This window comes from Numida meleagris, chromosome 10 (assembly GCF_002078875.1).
Source record: "Numida meleagris isolate 19003 breed g44 Domestic line chromosome 10, NumMel1.0, whole genome shotgun sequence".
In the NCBI taxonomy this organism is placed as follows: Eukaryota; Metazoa; Chordata; class Aves; order Galliformes; family Numididae; genus Numida; species Numida meleagris.
Window position 1 is genome coordinate 16,501,494 of NC_034418.1, and position 19,560 is coordinate 16,521,053.

General features: G+C 42.5%; 1 protein-coding gene across 3 annotated transcripts; it reads right to left on the reverse strand.

Annotated features, from left to right (window-relative positions):
- TLDC1 (TBC/LysM-associated domain containing 1) lies at nucleotides 3-13,040 on the reverse strand. Of its 3 annotated transcripts, XM_021408855.1 has the most exons (9): nucleotides 11,635-11,794; nucleotides 11,373-11,549; nucleotides 8,509-8,739; nucleotides 7,709-7,853; nucleotides 6,670-7,107; nucleotides 5,317-5,435; nucleotides 4,003-4,182; nucleotides 2,800-2,806; nucleotides 3-2,040 (listed from the first exon to the last, which is right to left on the reverse strand). In XM_021408855.1, the coding sequence occupies exons 2-9, from the start codon at nucleotides 11,538-11,540 to the stop codon at nucleotides 1,943-1,945; spliced, it is 1,386 nt and encodes a 461-aa protein (XP_021264530.1). In that variant the 5' UTR covers nucleotides 11,541-11,549; nucleotides 11,635-11,794; the 3' UTR covers nucleotides 3-1,942. The 3 variants fall into 3 exon arrangements, with proteins under 3 accessions (XP_021264530.1, XP_021264529.1, XP_021264528.1); XM_021408854.1 differs by lacking the exon at nucleotides 11,635-11,794 and adding an exon at nucleotides 12,922-13,040 and having other exon boundaries at nucleotides 3-2,806; XM_021408853.1 differs by having other exon boundaries at nucleotides 3-2,806.

The following is a 19,560-nucleotide window of genomic DNA, read 5'->3' on the forward strand; positions in this document are numbered from 1 at the left end:
TCTTGATTTGGACCCATCTTTTTATTTTAAATTTTGCTGAACAGAAAAGAACTGCCTTCGTGAGCAGTTCTTATCACCAATCTACAGTGTTTCCAGATTCCGTGAGCCCTAGCTTGGATTCACCAAGACTCTAAAGGAATCTGGGGTGAGATTTCAAACCCAGAGTTGAGGGCTGAAGTGCAGCACTCCTGTCAGCCTCTGCTGAACGCTGCAGTGGTTTTTGTCCCTCTGTAACCAGCAGGAGCAGCGTGGTTGGCTGACCTGGTGCACGGTGGTGGATGGATTTAGTGGGGAAGGGACTCGCTCTCGCAGGAGCGTGGGAATGAAGGTGACAGCATGCCAAGCCAGGGATGGTGAGCTTTGGAGATGGATCAACAACTGTAAAAGTGAGAGATGTTTAGATCAAGCCCGCTGCTGACAACCATTTTCTGGACGCTTATTGATGTGCAAACACGCATTGCTCAATCATTAGGTTTGGCAAAAAACAAAAAGTTGAGATTCCTCCATGCCAAACTTGAACAATCCCAGCTGCTGGCTGGGACGGTAGTTTCCTACTAAGTAGTGCTTTGCTGACATCTGCTACAAGTGCCATAGTGTCAGTTTTCTTCCCGCTCCAGCTTAACACTTTAAAGTGAAGATAAGAGTCTCAGACATAAACTTGTCATAAAACAGAATTTTGGAGGTCAAAATGCTATGGCAGCCTCCACAAGCTGGTATTTAAACAGGGTTACACCTTCAATTCATAGCCTAGAAAGAACCAGCTCCACTGGCACACAGTTCCAATCAAAGAAAACTCAGCCACTGTAATAATTTTCGGTGAAGAGCTGCTTTGTGCAATTCACCCTGCCCTAATTCACCCTCCCCTGCTTGCTGTTTTTAAAATATCCTTCCAGGTGGTTTCTGTCTTCAAGAAAAAGTCTCTGCCTCATTAAGGGGGGAAAAAGAAGCCTAGTAGGTTACCTAACGTGTAATTGCAGAAATTCAGCTATGTCTCATTTCTTTCTAAGCATTGACAGTGCCTAAGCAAAGGTGGGAGTTTGATAATAATGTGTTAAAACAGAAGTCAGCATCACCACGCTCAGAAAGCATCATGCAAGGAGCTGCTGTCTGCACAGCAGTTCCCACTGTACGCCATTTAAAACTGAATGCACAGCTGAGTTCCAGGCTGTATGGCTGGAGTGATCTCTTTGTGCTGTCCTCCCAAGGACAAACTCATTTATATCACATTTAAAACAACGGGGATCTACACGAAGGCACAATTGCAGATTACTTGGGATTTCAAAAAGAAAGCACACCAGAAAATGTTAAAGGAAAGCATCTGAATGAACGCCACACGATCAGAATCCCAACAATGATACAGATTGTTAGAGCATGTGTGGTGCTCTAAACTGCATGGAAAATCAGATCTTTTCCGTGACAAAGTTGCGTTTGTACAGGGAGAATGTGATGCATTCTTTTTGCTTGGGAGGAGAAAGACTGACAGTCACATATCCTAACAACCAAACACAACCTGTGGAAATTATGCTCCCTGGTAGAAATGAGGGTTATTTTTGATAAGTTAATTACAGAGAGAATTAACAAGGTCCAGCTAAAAACTGCTCTCAGATGCGAATGCATTCGAGTAGGAAAAACCCTGAGTGGAGACTTGGCAAAACAGATCTCGATTGGTGAATGGTCAGCAAAACAGAGCAAAAAATCCCCACCTGCAAGTGATGGTTTCATGCTTCTGTCATATTTTTCACAATACAGCAATGATGACTGATTATAAGGAAATAAAACTTGTGGTAGTCTTCCTTACACGACTTAGAGGCACAAGCCTGACTTTCATTCATTTATTGTGCAGCTATTATTCACAATTACCTGTGGATGTTTCTTGCTTAATCCATTTTACAGTTTCATCATCTACACCACTGAAGCGAGGCCACTAAAGAAGGCACCTTCCCTAGGGAATTTCTGCTGGAGGTACGTTTGTTCCAGGAGCATGGGGTTTGCTCCTTCTTAGGATTAATGTGACTGAATGACTCCGGTAGCTCCGTTTCACTATGGTTAAAAAGCAATAGGTAAATTGCTGCAGAGACATATGAAGTGAAATTCATTACGTTGTAGTGCGTTACCATAAAACTGGATGCTGTATACTCAAGTGTTCTGCCCCTCTTACAGCCCATGCAGTCACTTGATTCAAATCTGGCTTAGAAAAACCTCAAATTTACTGCTTGAACTGGAGCAGTGCAAATTAATAACATTCTTCATAAGGAATCATGAGGACTGTTCTGCATTTACCAACGAAAGATACAATGACAATTTGCACTAATTTCATTGCACACAAATAAATACGTGTTGTTGAGGTATAAGTGCCTTAATCAAAGTCTTGTCTGCGTTTTTTCATGTAACTACACATCAGTTCCTCATGTCAGTACGCAGTACTGTCAGTAACTTGCTTTTAAATGCAGTATGCAGGTAGGAGCTATTAGCAATGCTATTCATATTCAGCTGGAACTTAATTATTAGGTGTCTCTGAAGTATCTGGCTAATTTTTCTGTCCTCCCTAAGCAAAACCCTTTAGACAGAATATTGTATTGAACCTAAATACATAAGCGTAAGGCTTAAGGTTAGCCCCAGATCATTAGGGAAATATAAGGAACAAAAAAAGAGGAATATTAACATCGAGGAGCAAACTCCTTTAGTTATCTTCATCTTCATCTTCAATGGGTTCTCGTAATCCTTCACTGTGCCGACTTTTTCCAGTCATTTCTAATAAGGCCTGAGCCTCGGGGTCTACATCCAGGATGCTCTTCTTACCTTTAGTCTGCAAAGCAAAATAAAAGAAAGTCAATTTACAATGTCATGATGAGTTAACCAATATCCAGCTACAAGAGACATACTCAGAAGTCTACAAGAAATGTGCTTTGCAAGCTTGTCACGATGAAGCAAGCGTTCTTTCCAAGTAAGGCATCTGAGATTCACTGGGATACAGCAAGTGACTGATTCTTGTGGCTAGACAAAATTGTGAAAAGAAAATGTCTGATAGGACAGTGGACATTTCAAGTTCATTCAGGTTATGAGCCTGCCAGAATATAGTTAACCTGACCTCAATTTCCAGTGCAGATGTGAATTCTTTTTTAAGGAAGAGATTCAAGTACAATCCAACAGTTGTTGTAAACAATTTGTTCTGTTTCTATTCAGAGCGATATGCCCAGTGAACAGACGGCACGCATTAGTATGAAAAGAAATATCAAATTAAAAACAACCACAAAAAAACCAAGCAACTGTGCAGGACAGTTTAATAAGAGAATGAATTGCAGGGAGAGAGACAGGAAAGAGGTCTCATACTCATTCCCAGGGATAAGCCAGGTGCAGAAAGACTGACAGAAATCTAATCACAAACTATTTAAGCAACAAAGCTCTCTCTTTGTATCCCTGCTGAAAGCAGGTTTCCTAGGCACTTCAAATATTACTGCTCTATACAGAGTATCAGCTGTTTAAATGCAGCTCTTGCTGTGTTTTTATTAGTCTCTGCCAGATAAGGAAGAGCTGGGATTGGAGCTGCAAGGATTATAAACAGCTAATCTACTGCAAAACAACAATAAATTACAACTTACTGATAAAGAAACATTTTGCTTCTTTCGGTTCTCTTCCTGAGCCATAGATGAGGCTTATTTTGGCATTTCTAGTGCTTTGTTTCTGTTTTACAAATACTGGGTTTTACTCAGCCCCTCCAAGGAGGTTCCTTCTTGAGGCCATTCCTCAGTATCAGAAAGGCCTCTAGAAATTCAGAACCAAGTACCGCTCTTCTATCATGGCTCCTGATCCTTTTTCTTACTCCAGCTCCCCATAATTTCACTGCTGTTTTGCGGTTTTCTTGAACAAAAACAAGTTAAAGAAAACATTATTCATTACAGTGGAGAGCCAGTGTTTATGAGAAAACTGAAACTGCAAGTTTTTCATTCGCATCTCCCATTCCAATTAAACACCATTCCACAGCGTTCAGCCTTGTTCACCAACCTCTGCACTTTCAGGCATGTCTCCCACTGCCCAAACTTCCAAGGCGTCCAGGGTAAAGTTCTCTTTAGCTGACAGCTGAGGGCTGTTGTAGGTGGTGCATCGAGGCTTTGCTTTACTGTGTCCCTTCCCATAATCACTGTCCACCCAGAGTCCGAAGTAATCGTGCTGTCCACCCATGCCCTGTAAACCAAAGCAGCACATTGAGCATTTGCTACACGTGGAAAACAGTGGACAAGTTATGAAACCAAGACCTTACGCTGCCAAGTTCAGTATTTATGCCACGCTCTGTGGGTAGGTGAAAACAGATACTCTAAGTGAACCTGATCTGCACATGGATCCAGCATGCCTGAAAACAAATAAGAATTTACCCGCGTGATGCTGCCCTCCTTGTACACTTTACAGAGTATCAGGATCTGCAGGGACTTCAGCCCTGCCCTGTGCCAGAAAAGTAGCTCACCGGCCTTTGTTTATTGATGGACAGTTCCATTTTAAACAGATTGGAAGCGTTGGCTTTAGCTGTGTCTTTTCCATCCAGAAAAGTGCCCACAGAAATGGATAACGTAATTTGATGTTGTTTGTTTTCTGTGTTGCAAATTTATCTCAGACTGCTGCAGTTCCCCAAGTTATGGGCACATAACACAATGAATCTGCAAAGCACTGTTTGAAATAGAAGTTGTTCTGTGGTTCTGCAGAAACTCCTCTGCATCTGGGGAGCTCATTCATGGATTGGAGTAAAGGGAGCTTCCGCCACTGGACACACACAGCAGCAGCAGCCTTCAGAGAACTCTTGTGCTCTAGTTCCATCATCTAAAAAACAATTACTGTGGCAATGAGAACAGCCAGTACGAAGCTCTTCTATTCCACAATCAGCCAGCTCCTTCTTTTTCAATAATGTGGACACGTGCTGCCAATTCTCCCAGAAAACTTGGAAAAAAAAACCCAAGACAGGCTGTTCCCATAATCTCCATAATGCTAACCTGCACACAGCCCACCTACTTGGGCCAGACACAAACAAATCCTAGTTGATTTGGTACTTCAGTATATATACCAACTACAAAGGAAAATAAAAACTCTATTAGTACTGTAGGCAGTTCTTCACTGTCATCCGCAGTTCATGCCTTACACTGATAGTTTCAGGCAACAAATAATCCTCCTCGTAACTGTGAGACAAACAGCACAGAGAAAGAATGAAAACATCCCCAGAGAAAAAACAAGTGAAACAAATCTGCTCAAAGCAACAGAAGCAAAAAACCAAAACACTTCCAAACCTCAGCCATGAATCCAATTTCCAAATTGTCATTGCTCGGTACTTACAAGTCCATTTGGCATTGTTTGCTGGCCGTGGTTCAAATACATGTAGTGGTCATTGTATCCTGTGTATGTGTATACAGCAAGAGAGGGAAAAACAGAAAACAGAAAGCATCTATTGTCACCTGCAAAGAGAAAAACATCTGAGGTCAGACCACTGGCCCAACAGTAACTTGCCTACAAAAAGGACAGGAAAAAGATATTGAAGAAGTGCAGCTGAATAAATGAAAGAAAGCAGATGTAATCTCAGCAAGCCAATACCTATGTCTAATCGAGATCTAGACCTGTTGTTTACTCTCAGTTAACTCTGTGTGGAGTCATAGAAACCAATGGGATTCTATGGCTGTGACCAAGGGCAGTCAGAGGCATGACCAGTACATTGCATTACTAAGCAAGGGTACAGCTATCACAGGCTCACATTGTGTCATCTAACACTGGCCAGCTGCTGGATCTGTACACGGTGATGTGACCGCAGACACCCTTAATTCTGACTGTACAGATCACTTCAGGGTCAGTGATTTAGAGTACAGCTTTCATTACGCCCAGTTTCATACCTAGAGGGGCCTGTGGTGTGCAGAACAACCCTGCACGTGCTATTCCATCAGGAAAAAATAGAAGAAAAATGGATAACCAACATAATATTGTATTAACTGAGCAGAATGTAATTATCAACCATTATCTAAGGATAGGAATTGAGTTTTTTAATGCATCAGAAGGGAGGATTCCCAGCAAGACAAATCATCCCAAATCCATCTTTTTTTTGTCACTAAGGTTCTTTTCAAAGAGTTACAAAACAATCCCTCCTCTCTCTCCGGTGTTTTTAAGGGAACGAAATGTTGAGCTTGTCCAGCAGAATCTTTTGCCGCTCAATTTTTAAAGGGTAACAAAGGCAATAGGAAACTTAGCACAATATTTTGCTCAGCAGCTCTGAAATGAAAGATTGCCATCTGCTGGACGTGTTATTTCAATGCTATTTCAACATTTATGCTGAACTGTGTTCACTCTCATCTATGGAGCTACCGGAGTTGACAGATTTCACTGACAAGGAGACCATGATCAATACGCCCTGCAATGTTAGAAGTCTTATCAAGTGGCAGACAAACTATAACCATTCATCAGCAACATGCCTGGCCAGGTACAAGAGCAGAATAACTCGCTATGTATTTTACACGCTTCCAAAATGAATGTTATTTTTGCCACGGGCAAATACACTTGAAATACTGGAAATGCTATCTGTAACAAAAATAAAATTACAATATCCATTAAGCAGATGGGGTTCTTGTGCCTGTACAGAAGAAGCAATGTTTTCCAGAACCGTAAGATATAAACAGAAAAAAAAAAAAAAAATGTGAGTTTTACCTTGAAACTGTGGTTTCACCTCCCAGGAGTGAGATGCAAAGCCACCAAAGATATAGCCATCTACATCCTTTAAGATCACAATGCAGGGACCTTTGTTCACTATGTGTGCACACAGCTGGGAGAAGCTTTCTCCGTGAAGTTTAGAAGAAAATAAAAGGCGCCACTTATGCTGCAGCTCTGCAGGCAAATGGGAGTTGATGTACATGACGGATGGGATGTCAAAGAGGCTGACGATTCTTCCTTTGATGCCTTTGCAGCCTGGAACCAAGTTGACTATGTCTTTGGTTTGGTCTGGGAGAGAATGCAGAACATGGAGGCCTTGCCTGATAACAACGCTGAGGAAAGCTGAGATTTGTGGAACTCGGTACACCCAGTCCTCAATGACACTTCTATCAAAATTCATCTCCATCAGCTGGGGACTCACAGCTTTTGTCCCATCTAAATAATAAGATACGTGGGAACAGTAGTAAGCTGGTCTGTGCTTTCCTTCAGAAGAACAATCAGTTCATTTTTAAGCGTAAAGAAGATATTCCATTTACTCAGACATAACATTGTGTACAAAAAGAGTCAGATACAGTAAACTGTCAACTACATCAAGCAGATGCATGCACAGAACTGAGAAGCATTGCCCTGTGACATTGATAAGGCTGTTATAATTAAAATACACGGACTCATAGTAACAACAAATGAGATGTTCTTTGGAAAACAGCAAAATCTATTACTACAACAGTGCAAAGGTGAATCTGGGCTTTGCAAAATGACAATCATAAAACATATGCAGATGCACCAAAATGTCACCTGCAAGTCAGGTATTTGTAAAACAGATATGTTCTATGACAAATAGTTTAGCATGTCCACTTAAACTGCAACCTCAATCCTGAATTTTTGGAGAAAGATGGTAAGCTAGAATAATCAAAGTTCCCAAGTTATTCTCAAAGCACTAGGTCTAGAAACTGTCTCATCATTTAAATTCAAATATGGCACACAGAGCATGCAAGCTCTGTGACGTTTTGGGATATACTACATCAGTGTTGCTTACCTGCAAGTTTCAATTCTGACAGAAGCTGAGAAGACAGAGCCTTTATTCCACTTGCAGAATCCCTAGTATTCTCCAAATTCCAACCTTTCAGTTCCTTCCTGTAGCTCAGTACATGGACTACAGACTTGATCAGATCCTCTGTGAACTTCAAAGGTTAAAACATCACCACGCCATCATTTTTAAATAACATTGCTCAGTACTCCAAAGACTTTCTGAGAGCAAAGGCAAGTAGTACTGATGCTGTAATCCCAATGACAGAAGAATCTCCTCTCATGAAGTCAGAAATAAGCTACTCCAGGGAACCTGCTTTAGCAGGGGGTTGGACTTAATGATCCCCAGAGGTCCCTTCCAACTTCTACCATTCTGTAATTACTTTATCAGTGTCATAAGGCTTGAAAAGCATCTTTTAAAATATCACTTCCCAAATCATCCCTGTAAAATACGTTACAAAAGATGGGGAGGGGGGAGTGAAAGTTTGCAGGGGTAGGAGCCGCTGATGAATTACAGTTTTGTGAGATCCTACTGTTCTACTTCGTAGAAGATACGTACTTGATCCACCCTGTGGCTAATGCTCTGGAAAGCATTTAGCTCAGTTCCCAGAAGCACCAGACACACCATGGTCTTTGCTGGCCCTAGCCAACACTGTCTGTTCAACATCAGCAAGTCAGCAGCAGAGTGAAAAACAGCCATGAATCCCTGTTCTGAATCATCTTGTGCCCTAAGGATTACCTTCAGATTACCTCCCAAAGTCTCTGCTCTCTTACTGCCTCCCAAAATATGCATTTAACTTCTTGGTGTACCTCTTGGATTTGCTTGCCCTTCACAGGCCCTTCTGTGGTGGAGATCATTCTCATTATTATGGTAATCTTCTCATCTGCATTCCCTTTTAAGAGGTTGGACATAAAAATCACAAACTGCTCCTTAGCAATCTGCTCACTCAGCGCAGACGATTTTCCAGTCAGGTCAATGCTTCTCATTCCGTTGTACAACCGAACAGTCATCTGCTCTGGTAATGGTTCCCGCATATATGCCTGCAAAGAGAAAAACAGCCAAGAATATATATTTTTAAATGAGTAACTAATATTTTTTAAATCAAGAACACAGCTAATGTGTGCTGAGATATACTGCTATGAACAAAGGATTTCTAGCAACAGATGAGTAGAAATCATTAGCAGAAGAAGGTTTTCTACCAACACAAACTTTTGTCAAAGTATTGGTTTACCAAGGGAAAAAGAAAATCTGTATTTTGACAGCATATCTTTTCCAATACGATTTTGTGATTTAAATTGATACCGTTATTCTACAAATGCCACGGATTGAAATAAACCACTAAGTTGTTAACAGAATGAATAATTTGTGTATGATGACCCTGTTAAAAGGTTTACAGCTCTGGTAGTCTAACATTTAAAATTATAATTCTGCTTTGGATAGTGGACAGACTATCCAAAGGGCATGTAAAGCTTTTTATGTATCTTCAGTTTTGGTCTCATGAAAATGCAGGCAATAGGCAATATTTGTAACTCAACACGTGAGGACCAGAACTGATGTCATCTGAGTTTTCTAAGGCATCCTTAACGTTAAGACGCTTGAGCTCAGAGATTGTTCCCCTCAGCTGCATGACTGGCCCATTGAATTGATGTCTAACGTCTGTGCACACATCACAACACCACGGAAAGACCTGACCCTGTGCTCAAGAAATATTCACAGTGAGTTAATGGCAGGGTTCAAAAATAAGCCATCTAAAAGACATCCGTGTGCTAGGATATTATTACAGCATCTTCACTGTGGGAAGCACTGCACATAACATGCTGAACACGAGACCTGGGGCATAGCCCAGTGGGGGCTACACTGAAATCACCAGAGCTCCACCTGCGTAAAAGCACTCCCGATCAATTCAGCGGAGCTGCTATTACCCATCTAATCCTAGCTCAATACCACCCCTATCAAAGCCACCAGGGATGTTCTTATTTGATGTTAATGGCTGTTACTGTGCCTATAGGGTGAGATCTAATGTACTGAGCTCTACCCTCCTGCTGACGTCAGTGGTACAACTCCCATTGATTTCAGCAGAAGCAGAATTAGTAGCCACAGTCACAGACATTAGAATGCTTCATATAGAGGGAGGGACAGTCGCAGGGGGTACAGCTGTCTTCAGGAGGCTTTCTAAAAGCACTGCATGAGCCTGAAGTAACACGAGCAGCAGGGAACAACATTAAAAACACTACACTCGAGGGCTTTTTACTTCACGCTGCAGTATTACCCACCTACTCCATATCCCTTCCCACCCGCCACTTAGCTGCACTATTTTGTTACACTTACAGTTGTTCCTAGATTAGATTCAAGGGGAACAGGGCAGGTGAAGGAAAGCAGAACAGTAGAAAGGGAAGCTTTAGAAAACATCTAACGAACACACAAAGGTCACCTTTGGTCTCACACCTTAGAATTCCTGTTGTAAAGGGCTCCAAGTAATTATCTAGAGATACCTGCTCTTCCTGCTTTCCAACTATGCAGTGCAGCCTGCTTTGGTCCAGAAGCCACGCAGCTTCTTTCTAGTAAAGCTTATGCATGTATTCACCTGAATTTGTGATTGGGGCGCAGCCAATGTTATCAGACTGTTGCTAGATTAAATATGCCATGGACCAGTCTAGCCTCAGGAGCCTACAGTGCAGGCAGGCCTGCAATCAGCCCTGTCCTAAGGAATTAGGCACCTACAGGCAGTCTCTCCAAAGATTTAAGTTGGCAAACAAAAGGGAAAGGGAAGGGAATAGACAAAGGTTCGTCAGACATCCCATTGAGAAGGGCAAAGCTAGAAAGAGAACTTCCTCCAGGTCACCAAGGACCAGGTTTATGGAAGGAAGTATCAGAACTGAAAGACTGGGCAGCAGCAACATTGCTTCCAAACTGGTGACAGCTGATGAACAGCCAGGCTGGAACAAAGTCAAAGCTGGTCTGTATGCAGATGCACTGCTAAATACCTTAAAATATCCTGTTTCTTTCATGTGGTTCTAATTTGATTCCATTAACTGTGTAGCATATGTACCAATGCACTTTAATACTACATTCATTTGGCCACTTGATTCCTATCTAACTGAAGTTATGAAGTATTACAACGAATCATTTTCCACTTCTTTCTTGATTAGAAAATGAATGCAAAGTTAATCAGAGCATAATATATGTTAATTAGATAAAATAGGGAGCTACAGCTTAATCAAGCAAAATTGAACTCTCTCCTTGTGATGCAAGTGAGAACACTAGATAGTGATGCAATTGAGGGAGAAAGATACAGTCAAAAACAAACTGAGCTTGTGACAGCTTCTTGAGAAAATCCATAAATAAATCACACGTACAGACTCCTGGGGGAAGAGCATTCCTCCCACTTTTCTGGATTCTGTAAAAGTATTTTCATATCGCCCAACTTATCTCAGACCCAGGAAAGCTGCAAATTGATGCAACAGTGCAATTTAGGAGAGAAATACCAACTCAGAAGTCATTACTCAGGTTAAACTGTAAGAAAATATTAAATATCCATCCTACCCCAAAATATTAATTATTAAATTAAGACAAGCAACTCTTAAGAACTAATTATTGCCATGTCTTTCATTCCTTTCTAGAACTGCATTCAATACACTGTTGCAGATATATCAAGAATAATTTATTTTCTTGCCTTCAGTGCTTCCAAAGTCACAGTTTTCTTCATAGCTTTTCCATTTTTGGATGCTGCTGAGCCGCTTGATCCCGATAAGCTATCAAATACACCATCAACATCAGACTGCTCCTCAGGAAGAAATCTGGAAAGGTGGTTCCGATAGGCATTGCTTTCTGCATTTCCCATCTTTTCAACCTGAAGCAAAGGGAAAGGTAAATAAACACAAATGCAGAATGGTATCACAATGGTCCCAAGAGCCATACCAACCAGGCTGACGTACCAGTGCAAGTTTACAAAAGGAGCAAATTAGGAGTTGGATGAGAAACTACTGTTAGCTGTGTAGCAGTAACTGTGATTTAAAAAAGGACAATGTCAGCTCTCTGCTTAGACCACCCTGTCTACCAACTCAAACGTCACTGAGGTCTTATCAAATGGAAAAACTAGTATGATTTAATGATTAAATTAGCTCGCACAAAGTGACCATGAGTCTGTCAGCTGGAATACATCAGTAACGCGAAGGTAATAGCCTAATTATGGATTGTTTATGCCAGATTATACTGCATCTTTCTGATGCATTAACAGACTGAAGCTGCATCTGCGAATAATACACAGTGCTACAACACCATCACTCTGAAGATCACACAAAATTTTTCTCGGGAGTCAACTCAGAAATCATTCAAAAAGCTGTCAGGAAACGCAGGGGAACAAACACACTTAGGGTAAGACACGAGACACATCAACACTGCACGGCTTCACATGAATTCGGTACATCACTGGGGGCTGCTGCTCACAGAATTCAGCTGTTGGTACTCTCTTTTCGTGCATTTTGTTTAACTGTTTGATGCTACACCTATCATTCCTCTCAGTGTCTCAGGGTTCACCTGCATTATAGAGACTAAATTAATGTGTGGGGGTTTGCCTGGGCCACATGTGCTGGGTTTCTCCCTGGAGCAGAGTGGCACACACCCAACACCGGGCCCGAAATCCCGCGTTGCACTACAGCAGCCTTCCCATCCACCGGGCTGTGCGTGCTTGTGGGCAAACAACCCCACACGGAAGAGAAACTGCACCACCCGCCCTTTTTGTGGTTTTCTTTCCATTTCCACACTACGTCTGGCACCTCGCTTTTGGTTCAGGACTACTATTTCCATACTGATCTTGTTTTCTAGGGAAAAGAGCTCTTTGGAGACCACCGTGGTCTGTGTGCGGGCCCGCTGAGCACAGAGCAGTCTGTTATTGACGGTCACTCCGCTGCGCAGAGCCCAGGCTGGGCTGGCCGGCTCTACGCGAGCAGCGCAGGCCTGAAAGCCTGCACGAAGGCGCTGGTCGCGGGGGAAAGGCAAAACGTGAATGAAAACGGCAGTATGCTAGGCGAGAAAACCGTGAGCGCTGTTAATTTAAGCAGCCCTGGACTGGGAGAGGAGGGAAGCAGCCACCGCACGATTTGCTATTTTTCTATATTTATTATTTCCTGCTACGCCGAGTCCATCCTCCTAGCCAACCCACAACAGCCCCGTAGCGTCCCCTCACAACCCGCTCGCCGCCCCCCGCTCGGCGCGCCCCGCACCTTTCCACACAGCCCCTCAGGAGCGATCGGCGCCCGCCGAGCAGAGCGCAGGGGCGGGCGCGGCGGGAATGGCGCCCAGCGGGGCCGCCCCTCAGCACGCGGCTCCTCCCCGCGCTGAGGTCTCCTGTGGGCGCGCAGGGTGCAGCCTCACAGCCACACGGTGGCGATGGATGTTAACGTTAAATGCGGCTTTGCACCGAGTGCTTCAGCGGCGCTGAAAACGTGCTGAGATTCTCACGGCGGTTGACTGCACGTATGTGGAAACAAAAGCTCTCATCATAAATTATTGTAATCTCTTTCCCTATCCTCCTCGTTCGTGGTACGTCTCTCTCCCTGGGCCACATAATCACTAGAAAGTCTGCTGTGGTGCTTTGGTGTCAGTGTTAATGAATTTCCACTCGATGCCTAAAGAGATAGTTTAAGCATAGAGAATAATTCAAGCAGCGCTTTTGAATTCAAGTTCGTTTTTTCTTTTCTGTGACTTCATTTTGCAGGCTGGTATTGGTGTGAACATAGTTCCAAAAGCAACTGTGTTGTTTCTTAAGGTTGCATTTCATATTGTTGCTCTATCTTTATGACATTGTCTCAGTCTAGAAATACAGGACTAGAGATTCTAGTTCAACTGACCTTGCACCGAGACTGTTTATCAGTACCACTGTTGTCTGCACAAACATGGTAATTTCACAACCTCTCTTGTTTAACTATTGTGCTCTGAACCAGTCACAACTCCTGGAGGACATCTGGCCTTCCTTACCTCCAAGCAGCTGCTTCTACAACAGTGTGTGATGTTTTGCCCTTTTTATTCAGGTCTTGCCCATGTGTAATAGAGGTGACTATGTTTATTGCCTTGCCTGTCAGGACACAGCTTCCTGCTGCTACTGGATGGTGTTTGGTCGCTTGCCTGGTAGTACTAGGCTGTCATCTACAGTGCAGATGTATTCTTAAAGCCACAAGATACTTACATTAAATCACACAGATTGTGCTCCTATTGTGGCAGAGTTTGCAAGTCACAGGCTAACACCTTTTCACGACCTTTTTGCACCAAGAGTGTATAAAATCAAGCTAGAAACCTGGTTCATAAGTGCAATAGTTTGCAACACTTTGTAAATGACTAATCACTTCCTCGAGTGTATTTTCAGATGCCCTAGTTGAACTCTTGCAAGTCACTTTGTTTCCACCAGTAAGAGAGAGAGAATACACTAAGAGGCCTTTTAAGGACATTCAGGAATTTACTGCTGTATTGAAAAGTGGAGAAAATAAGGCAAAACAGAGTTCTGTAAATCTCTGCAGCTAGTTTTGTGAACTAGCGGCGGATGTGAATTTGTTTACAGAATGCAAAAAAAAAAAAAAACACCCTCAAAGTCCCAAACCCTTTTATTTAATAATTTTTAAAAGCGTTTATTTTAGACTTGTATGGAATGGCGTTGGTTTGGTTTTATTTGATTGCCAAGACTGTGGCAAACCTAGATAGCCATAATTCCCTGCAATTCTAATAGTACCACTTTTCATTTTAGGGAAAGTACTACAAGATCAAGACCTGAAATGTAAACAAATATAGATTATATTTCCAAAAAAAAAAAAATACTGGGTTTCAAAACTCTTCTCCCATCCCTCTATTCTAACTGAGCAGTTTTTAAGTAACATGAAGGAAACATGTTCCATTCATTGAACTTTCCAATTATTCCTCAGCATTTTAGGCACCTTATACTGCAGAACCTTTTATTGCCTTTGACAGTGAGTTGAAAAAGCGGTGAAGTTAGATTGTAAAAAATGTGTTTGTGTTTTAGAGTCTACTGAACACAAATGTAATTGTACTTAATTAAAAAGATTCTATTAGACTCTGGGTTGACTGTTTTGATTGCAAACTTGATTTGTTTTTGCAATCTGCCTACAGCAACAGTATGTGAAATCCTGCAAAATATGTTAATACTTGGTCAAACTGGTTGCAGGCTTAGCCCACTGGTCATCCTATAGCACAAATTTGACTTTAAAAGGTATCATCCTAAACCTACACGCTGATGCCCTTTTATATATGTATTATTCAGCTCTACATTTGATTGGCTTCTGTCACAGCCCCTGCCTTACAGTTGCTTACCTGGTTTGTCTTCTGTTTTTAATGAGATTGCCATATATGGCTAAAAGAAAGAGCCTGACTAGTCAGAACTGCATTCTTAGGTAGTCACAAAGGAAGTTGTGTGTTTTGCAAGTCTTTCTACTTCCCTTTACAAAACCTCGGCCTGCTAGTCACCAACTCCCTTCTGTAAAAGGCAAAAAAAAAAAAAAAAAAGATGCAGTGATCTGATTATGAGTGAAGATGATAATACACAGCATCCTAGAAAATGTACTTAGAGGTGGGATAAAAGCTTCCTGCGCAGCTTATTAACTGTTCTCACCAAGAAACAGCCTCTGGGTCTACAGGAAAACTGTAATGCCTCACTTTACAAAATTAAATTATAGCATGTGTTGCGTGTATGTACATCAGAAAGATTACTGCAGGCTGTGGACTAGATCGTGGCAACTGGAAGAAACACATGACCCTAAGTCAAGAGAGAATACCATATTCTCCTTGGCTACCCTGGCCTTGAAATAACGTAGCATGCACTTTGAGTGGTGGTTGGATCCAGAGATCCTTTCCATCCTGTATTATTCTATGAATCTATTCTAGGGATAATACATGGAAGAGGTAAGTGGATTTCTTATGTGGCTTGCTCAAATAGTTGAAAGGTGGGATTCTTTTTGTTCCACAAAGCTGTAGGGTTTATACGTGGAGCATGAATGAAGGATGTACTGCAGGCTGCTCAGTGGGACCTGGGAGGCCCCGTGCTGTGCCCTGGTGTCAGGGTTGTGCTGCTCTGAATCTGCACCTGTTGAAACTCTGGGAAAGAGTCTGCCACTGTGCTGCACGAGTCTTTCCAGCTGAATTGCTTCAGCCTTGCTCTGCTCCGTGCTGACTTCAGCCGGTCTCTGTTGTTCAGTGCCGTGTTATTTTTTTGCTGCTGCTGTGAGAAGGGAATGCTTATTACACACAGTTTTTCATTTTATTTTTTTTTACCTGTTGTTAAAGAACTAAGTAATGGGGGCAAAATGAAGAAAAAAAAGACGAGTGCTGCCTGTTGAGAGACGTTCCCTTTGAAACATATTTCCATTATACTGACCATGGATGCTTTTCTATTTCAGGGTAGAATCTTAAAGCTGTTTTCTACTAAAAAAAGCCACTTAAAGTGGCTTCTTAAAGCCACTTTCTACTTTTGGAAAACTAACATTGGCCATTTTAACATACTCTTAGCATAGTTTGATACGTGGTACTTATACTTTTTTCATAACAGGCCTTATGGCCCCAGCTAGAAGATGAGATCTTTTACTATAAGAAACCATCTGCTATAGCCTTCATATAAACTAGGCAAACTTAACAGGGCAAATCACCCTTAACAAGGGAGCCTTCTCCAAGAAATATGCAATCTGTGCGTTTGTTCAGGGGGTTTGTTCTAATAAGAAACTTTTTCAGAACTTTAGCTGTTTGCATAGACAGTATTTAAGCAAAAGGTCTCAGAAAGTCTCACCTCCTCACAGCACAGTCTGTATCTCATCTATTTTGTTTGTAATGTGGGCAACACTATTGTTAGCAGTAGCACCGTGGCCCAGATTTTTGGAGCTGTATATGAATATAGATGGTCTCACAGCATGCTGTCACCATTGTGCTCTTGTAGTCAGACTGTTTGGTCTGCTTGACCAAAAGCCTGGAAGCATTAACACCAGCAGAGACAATAAGGTGGAAATGCAGTGAAGAAATCAAACAAATGTAGAGCATTGTATCTGGGAAACGAGTGTTTGAGTAGGAGCTGGGAAAATCTCTGTAACATTCCTGAACTCGTTCTCACCCTTGTTCACCTCTGTAATACACACAGACTCTTTCTCTCCGAACAGTGGGAGAAAAATCCTTACAAACATCTGAGATTTGTAGTTACTGGTGAAGGAAGTCTTTTTCAGCAGGACAGCTGTGTTTCTTGGCACTGTGCGGTATTTACACCCACCATGTAACAAGAAACCAGTGTTTTGTCATCTGCTGTACGGTGGACTCTTAGGTTTTGAAAAGAAGTGATGCAGACACGATCAGGGCTTGTGTGATTTTAAAAGCTATGAGCTAATCTAATAAACTTGCAGTTTTAGGGTGTTTGTGCAACTAGTATTTCAGTGCTTTAATTGTTATGTGTCACTTCTTTTCCCGCATCACTAGCTTCATCCCCACCAGATGGGCTGAATTTAACCTATTCATTTTCTTTTTGTGCGGTGTAGTTTACTTTCTGACGTAGGTGATCTTTTTGATTGCTTTCCGTATTTCTGTCCAGGTTATGTGAAGCTTGGCTATGAGTTCCAAGTCCTTGGCTTACTTTGCCCTGAGTAAAGAAGTACCCTTGATGGGATGGATGACTGTTGCCCAACACACTCCTTGCCAAAGCAGTTCTCTCTGGATCGGTTCCCTGTGTGGTCCAGCTGTCCTAGCAAGCAGAGCTACAGGTTCTAGGAGGGAAGTAGGGCGGTAATTTGCTTCATCTTCTGTCTTTATTCCCTGTGTGGTTAGTCCAGTACCTTTGCAAAATGAGTGTGGCAGATCCGTCTCTCACAGATGCTTTTCAGAACATACCAGCTGCCTCTATGTTCTGTTTTCCAGTTGTACTACCCTGTTCTATTAGGGTGAAACTCTCATTAACAACAAATGGACTTAAACCATAAATTCTGCCATTCTTCACAGTACAATGAGCAGTCTTGAAGATCAGATTGGCTTTTCACAGCTTGGGCCCTATTATGCATTACACACTCAGGAGGATAACGTGCACTTACACTGAGTAAGATACCATATCGAGAGATCAAGATCGTAACAGAGAGCTGTGATAGCTTTGTAGGCTGCTGCCTGCTGGACCTGGCTCGCAGCGTGCGTGTCCCCTGACAGGGCTCAACTTGCAGTTTAAAGCTGTAATTTCCAACACTCAACAAGAGGTTTGTCACAGATCAGAGCACAAACCAACAAGCTCTGCCAGGCCTTCATGCTGGCATCTGATGTGGGCAAGAGGGGATTCAGAAGGATGGAGCTGGGGGAAGAAAGTGAACCACTGTATGTGTTTGGGGACCACGAGGCTCCCACCGCAGCCACCCAGTTGGCAAGCACCAGGCCACCACCAGAACCAAGTCACACGACGCCTGATGCCACTTAGGAAGAGCAAGCTGTTTCTATGGCTACTGCTGTCTCTCTGCCTCTCTGTCACACACGGGTACCATTGGTTCTGATGTGATGTGTTGATTTAGAGAAAATAGTTACTCGCGTACTTCTTTACGCTGTAGCTTTTGTTGAGCTAGTTGTTGACCTGACTTCCTATAATTAGAGGGACTTCCCACTGAAGGTATTGTTATAAATGAGTAGGATTTTCTTCATCTCTGATTTATAAGTGCATCCAGTTTGGCCTCCAAAATCCTTGTTCTGGTTTCCATGACAACAAGTCTGATTTTTGAGGCTATTTCTTTCCCTTCCTTCATCTTGGGTGGGGAAGAGTTGCTGTCCCCTTCCAGTAACAATGTGATGGGCAAGCGAAATGGAGATCTTGAAGGCACATCTACAGATAAGAAGCACACGGATACCTACAGCTCTGGGCAGTGGGTGGTAGCTACCTCCAAGTGTGCAGTCTGCTACGATTGCATATGAAATGTTCATCTTTTGCTTACGATACAGCTCCTGATGTATGCTGGTGTTGGAGAATAAAGGACACTGTGGATCAGTATAGAAAAAGCATCATTGCATTATGGCATAACGATCTCAGTTTGAGCTGGGAGCAGCATGATGGGCCACCTAGCTGTTCCTTTAACTAGTGCAGGGATGCTCCAAGTGTTTAATCTGCCAGCTGGAGGTTCCAGCCCATCTTTCTGAGTGGAAAATCGAAATGTAGGTTAACTATTCTCCACGAAGACAGAATGCAGGAATACCACCGGCAGGCACGCCTCATCTGTGCTATTCTAAAGAGATCTATCTGTTCGGGGCTAATCTTTGTACCCTAAAAAGGCACGCAATCCTAAATAATGCACTCTCGGGCCCTAACTGTGAAATACTTAATGCGTCTCGTGGTAGGATGAGAGTGCCATAAACCTCATTGAAAGCCGAGTGCTGTTAATAGCGAATCAATATCATGACACAATACCAAAAGTGGTTCAGTGATTGCCTTAAGTAGCCACGCACAGGTTTTCCCTTTTGTCATGACTAAAACATGATGATCAGCCTGCTGTAACAGCAAGTCCCTTGGTGAGGGTGAAGTCACAGCAGTGCAATTTCTAGCTGCACAGCCAACCAGAAACAATATAAACGCACGTGTTTTCTGTGCCCTGCTGTTACACATAGGGGATTCAAAAAGTGAGTCATTTGCTGGAAAATGCACTGATCCTGTGGCACTTGGATGACTCCTAGGAAAGCTCTTGCAGGCTGGAAAGGCTGACTTTGAGAGCTGGGAATGATATATTTGCTTTGACTAAAGCAAGGACGCAGAAAGCAGACACAACTGAAAACAAAAAGTACACAATTGCGTTTTTATCTTTCCAAACACCAACTTTTCCTTCTCTAATTTGCTTATGGAACACCCCTGTGCTTTTCACATCCCA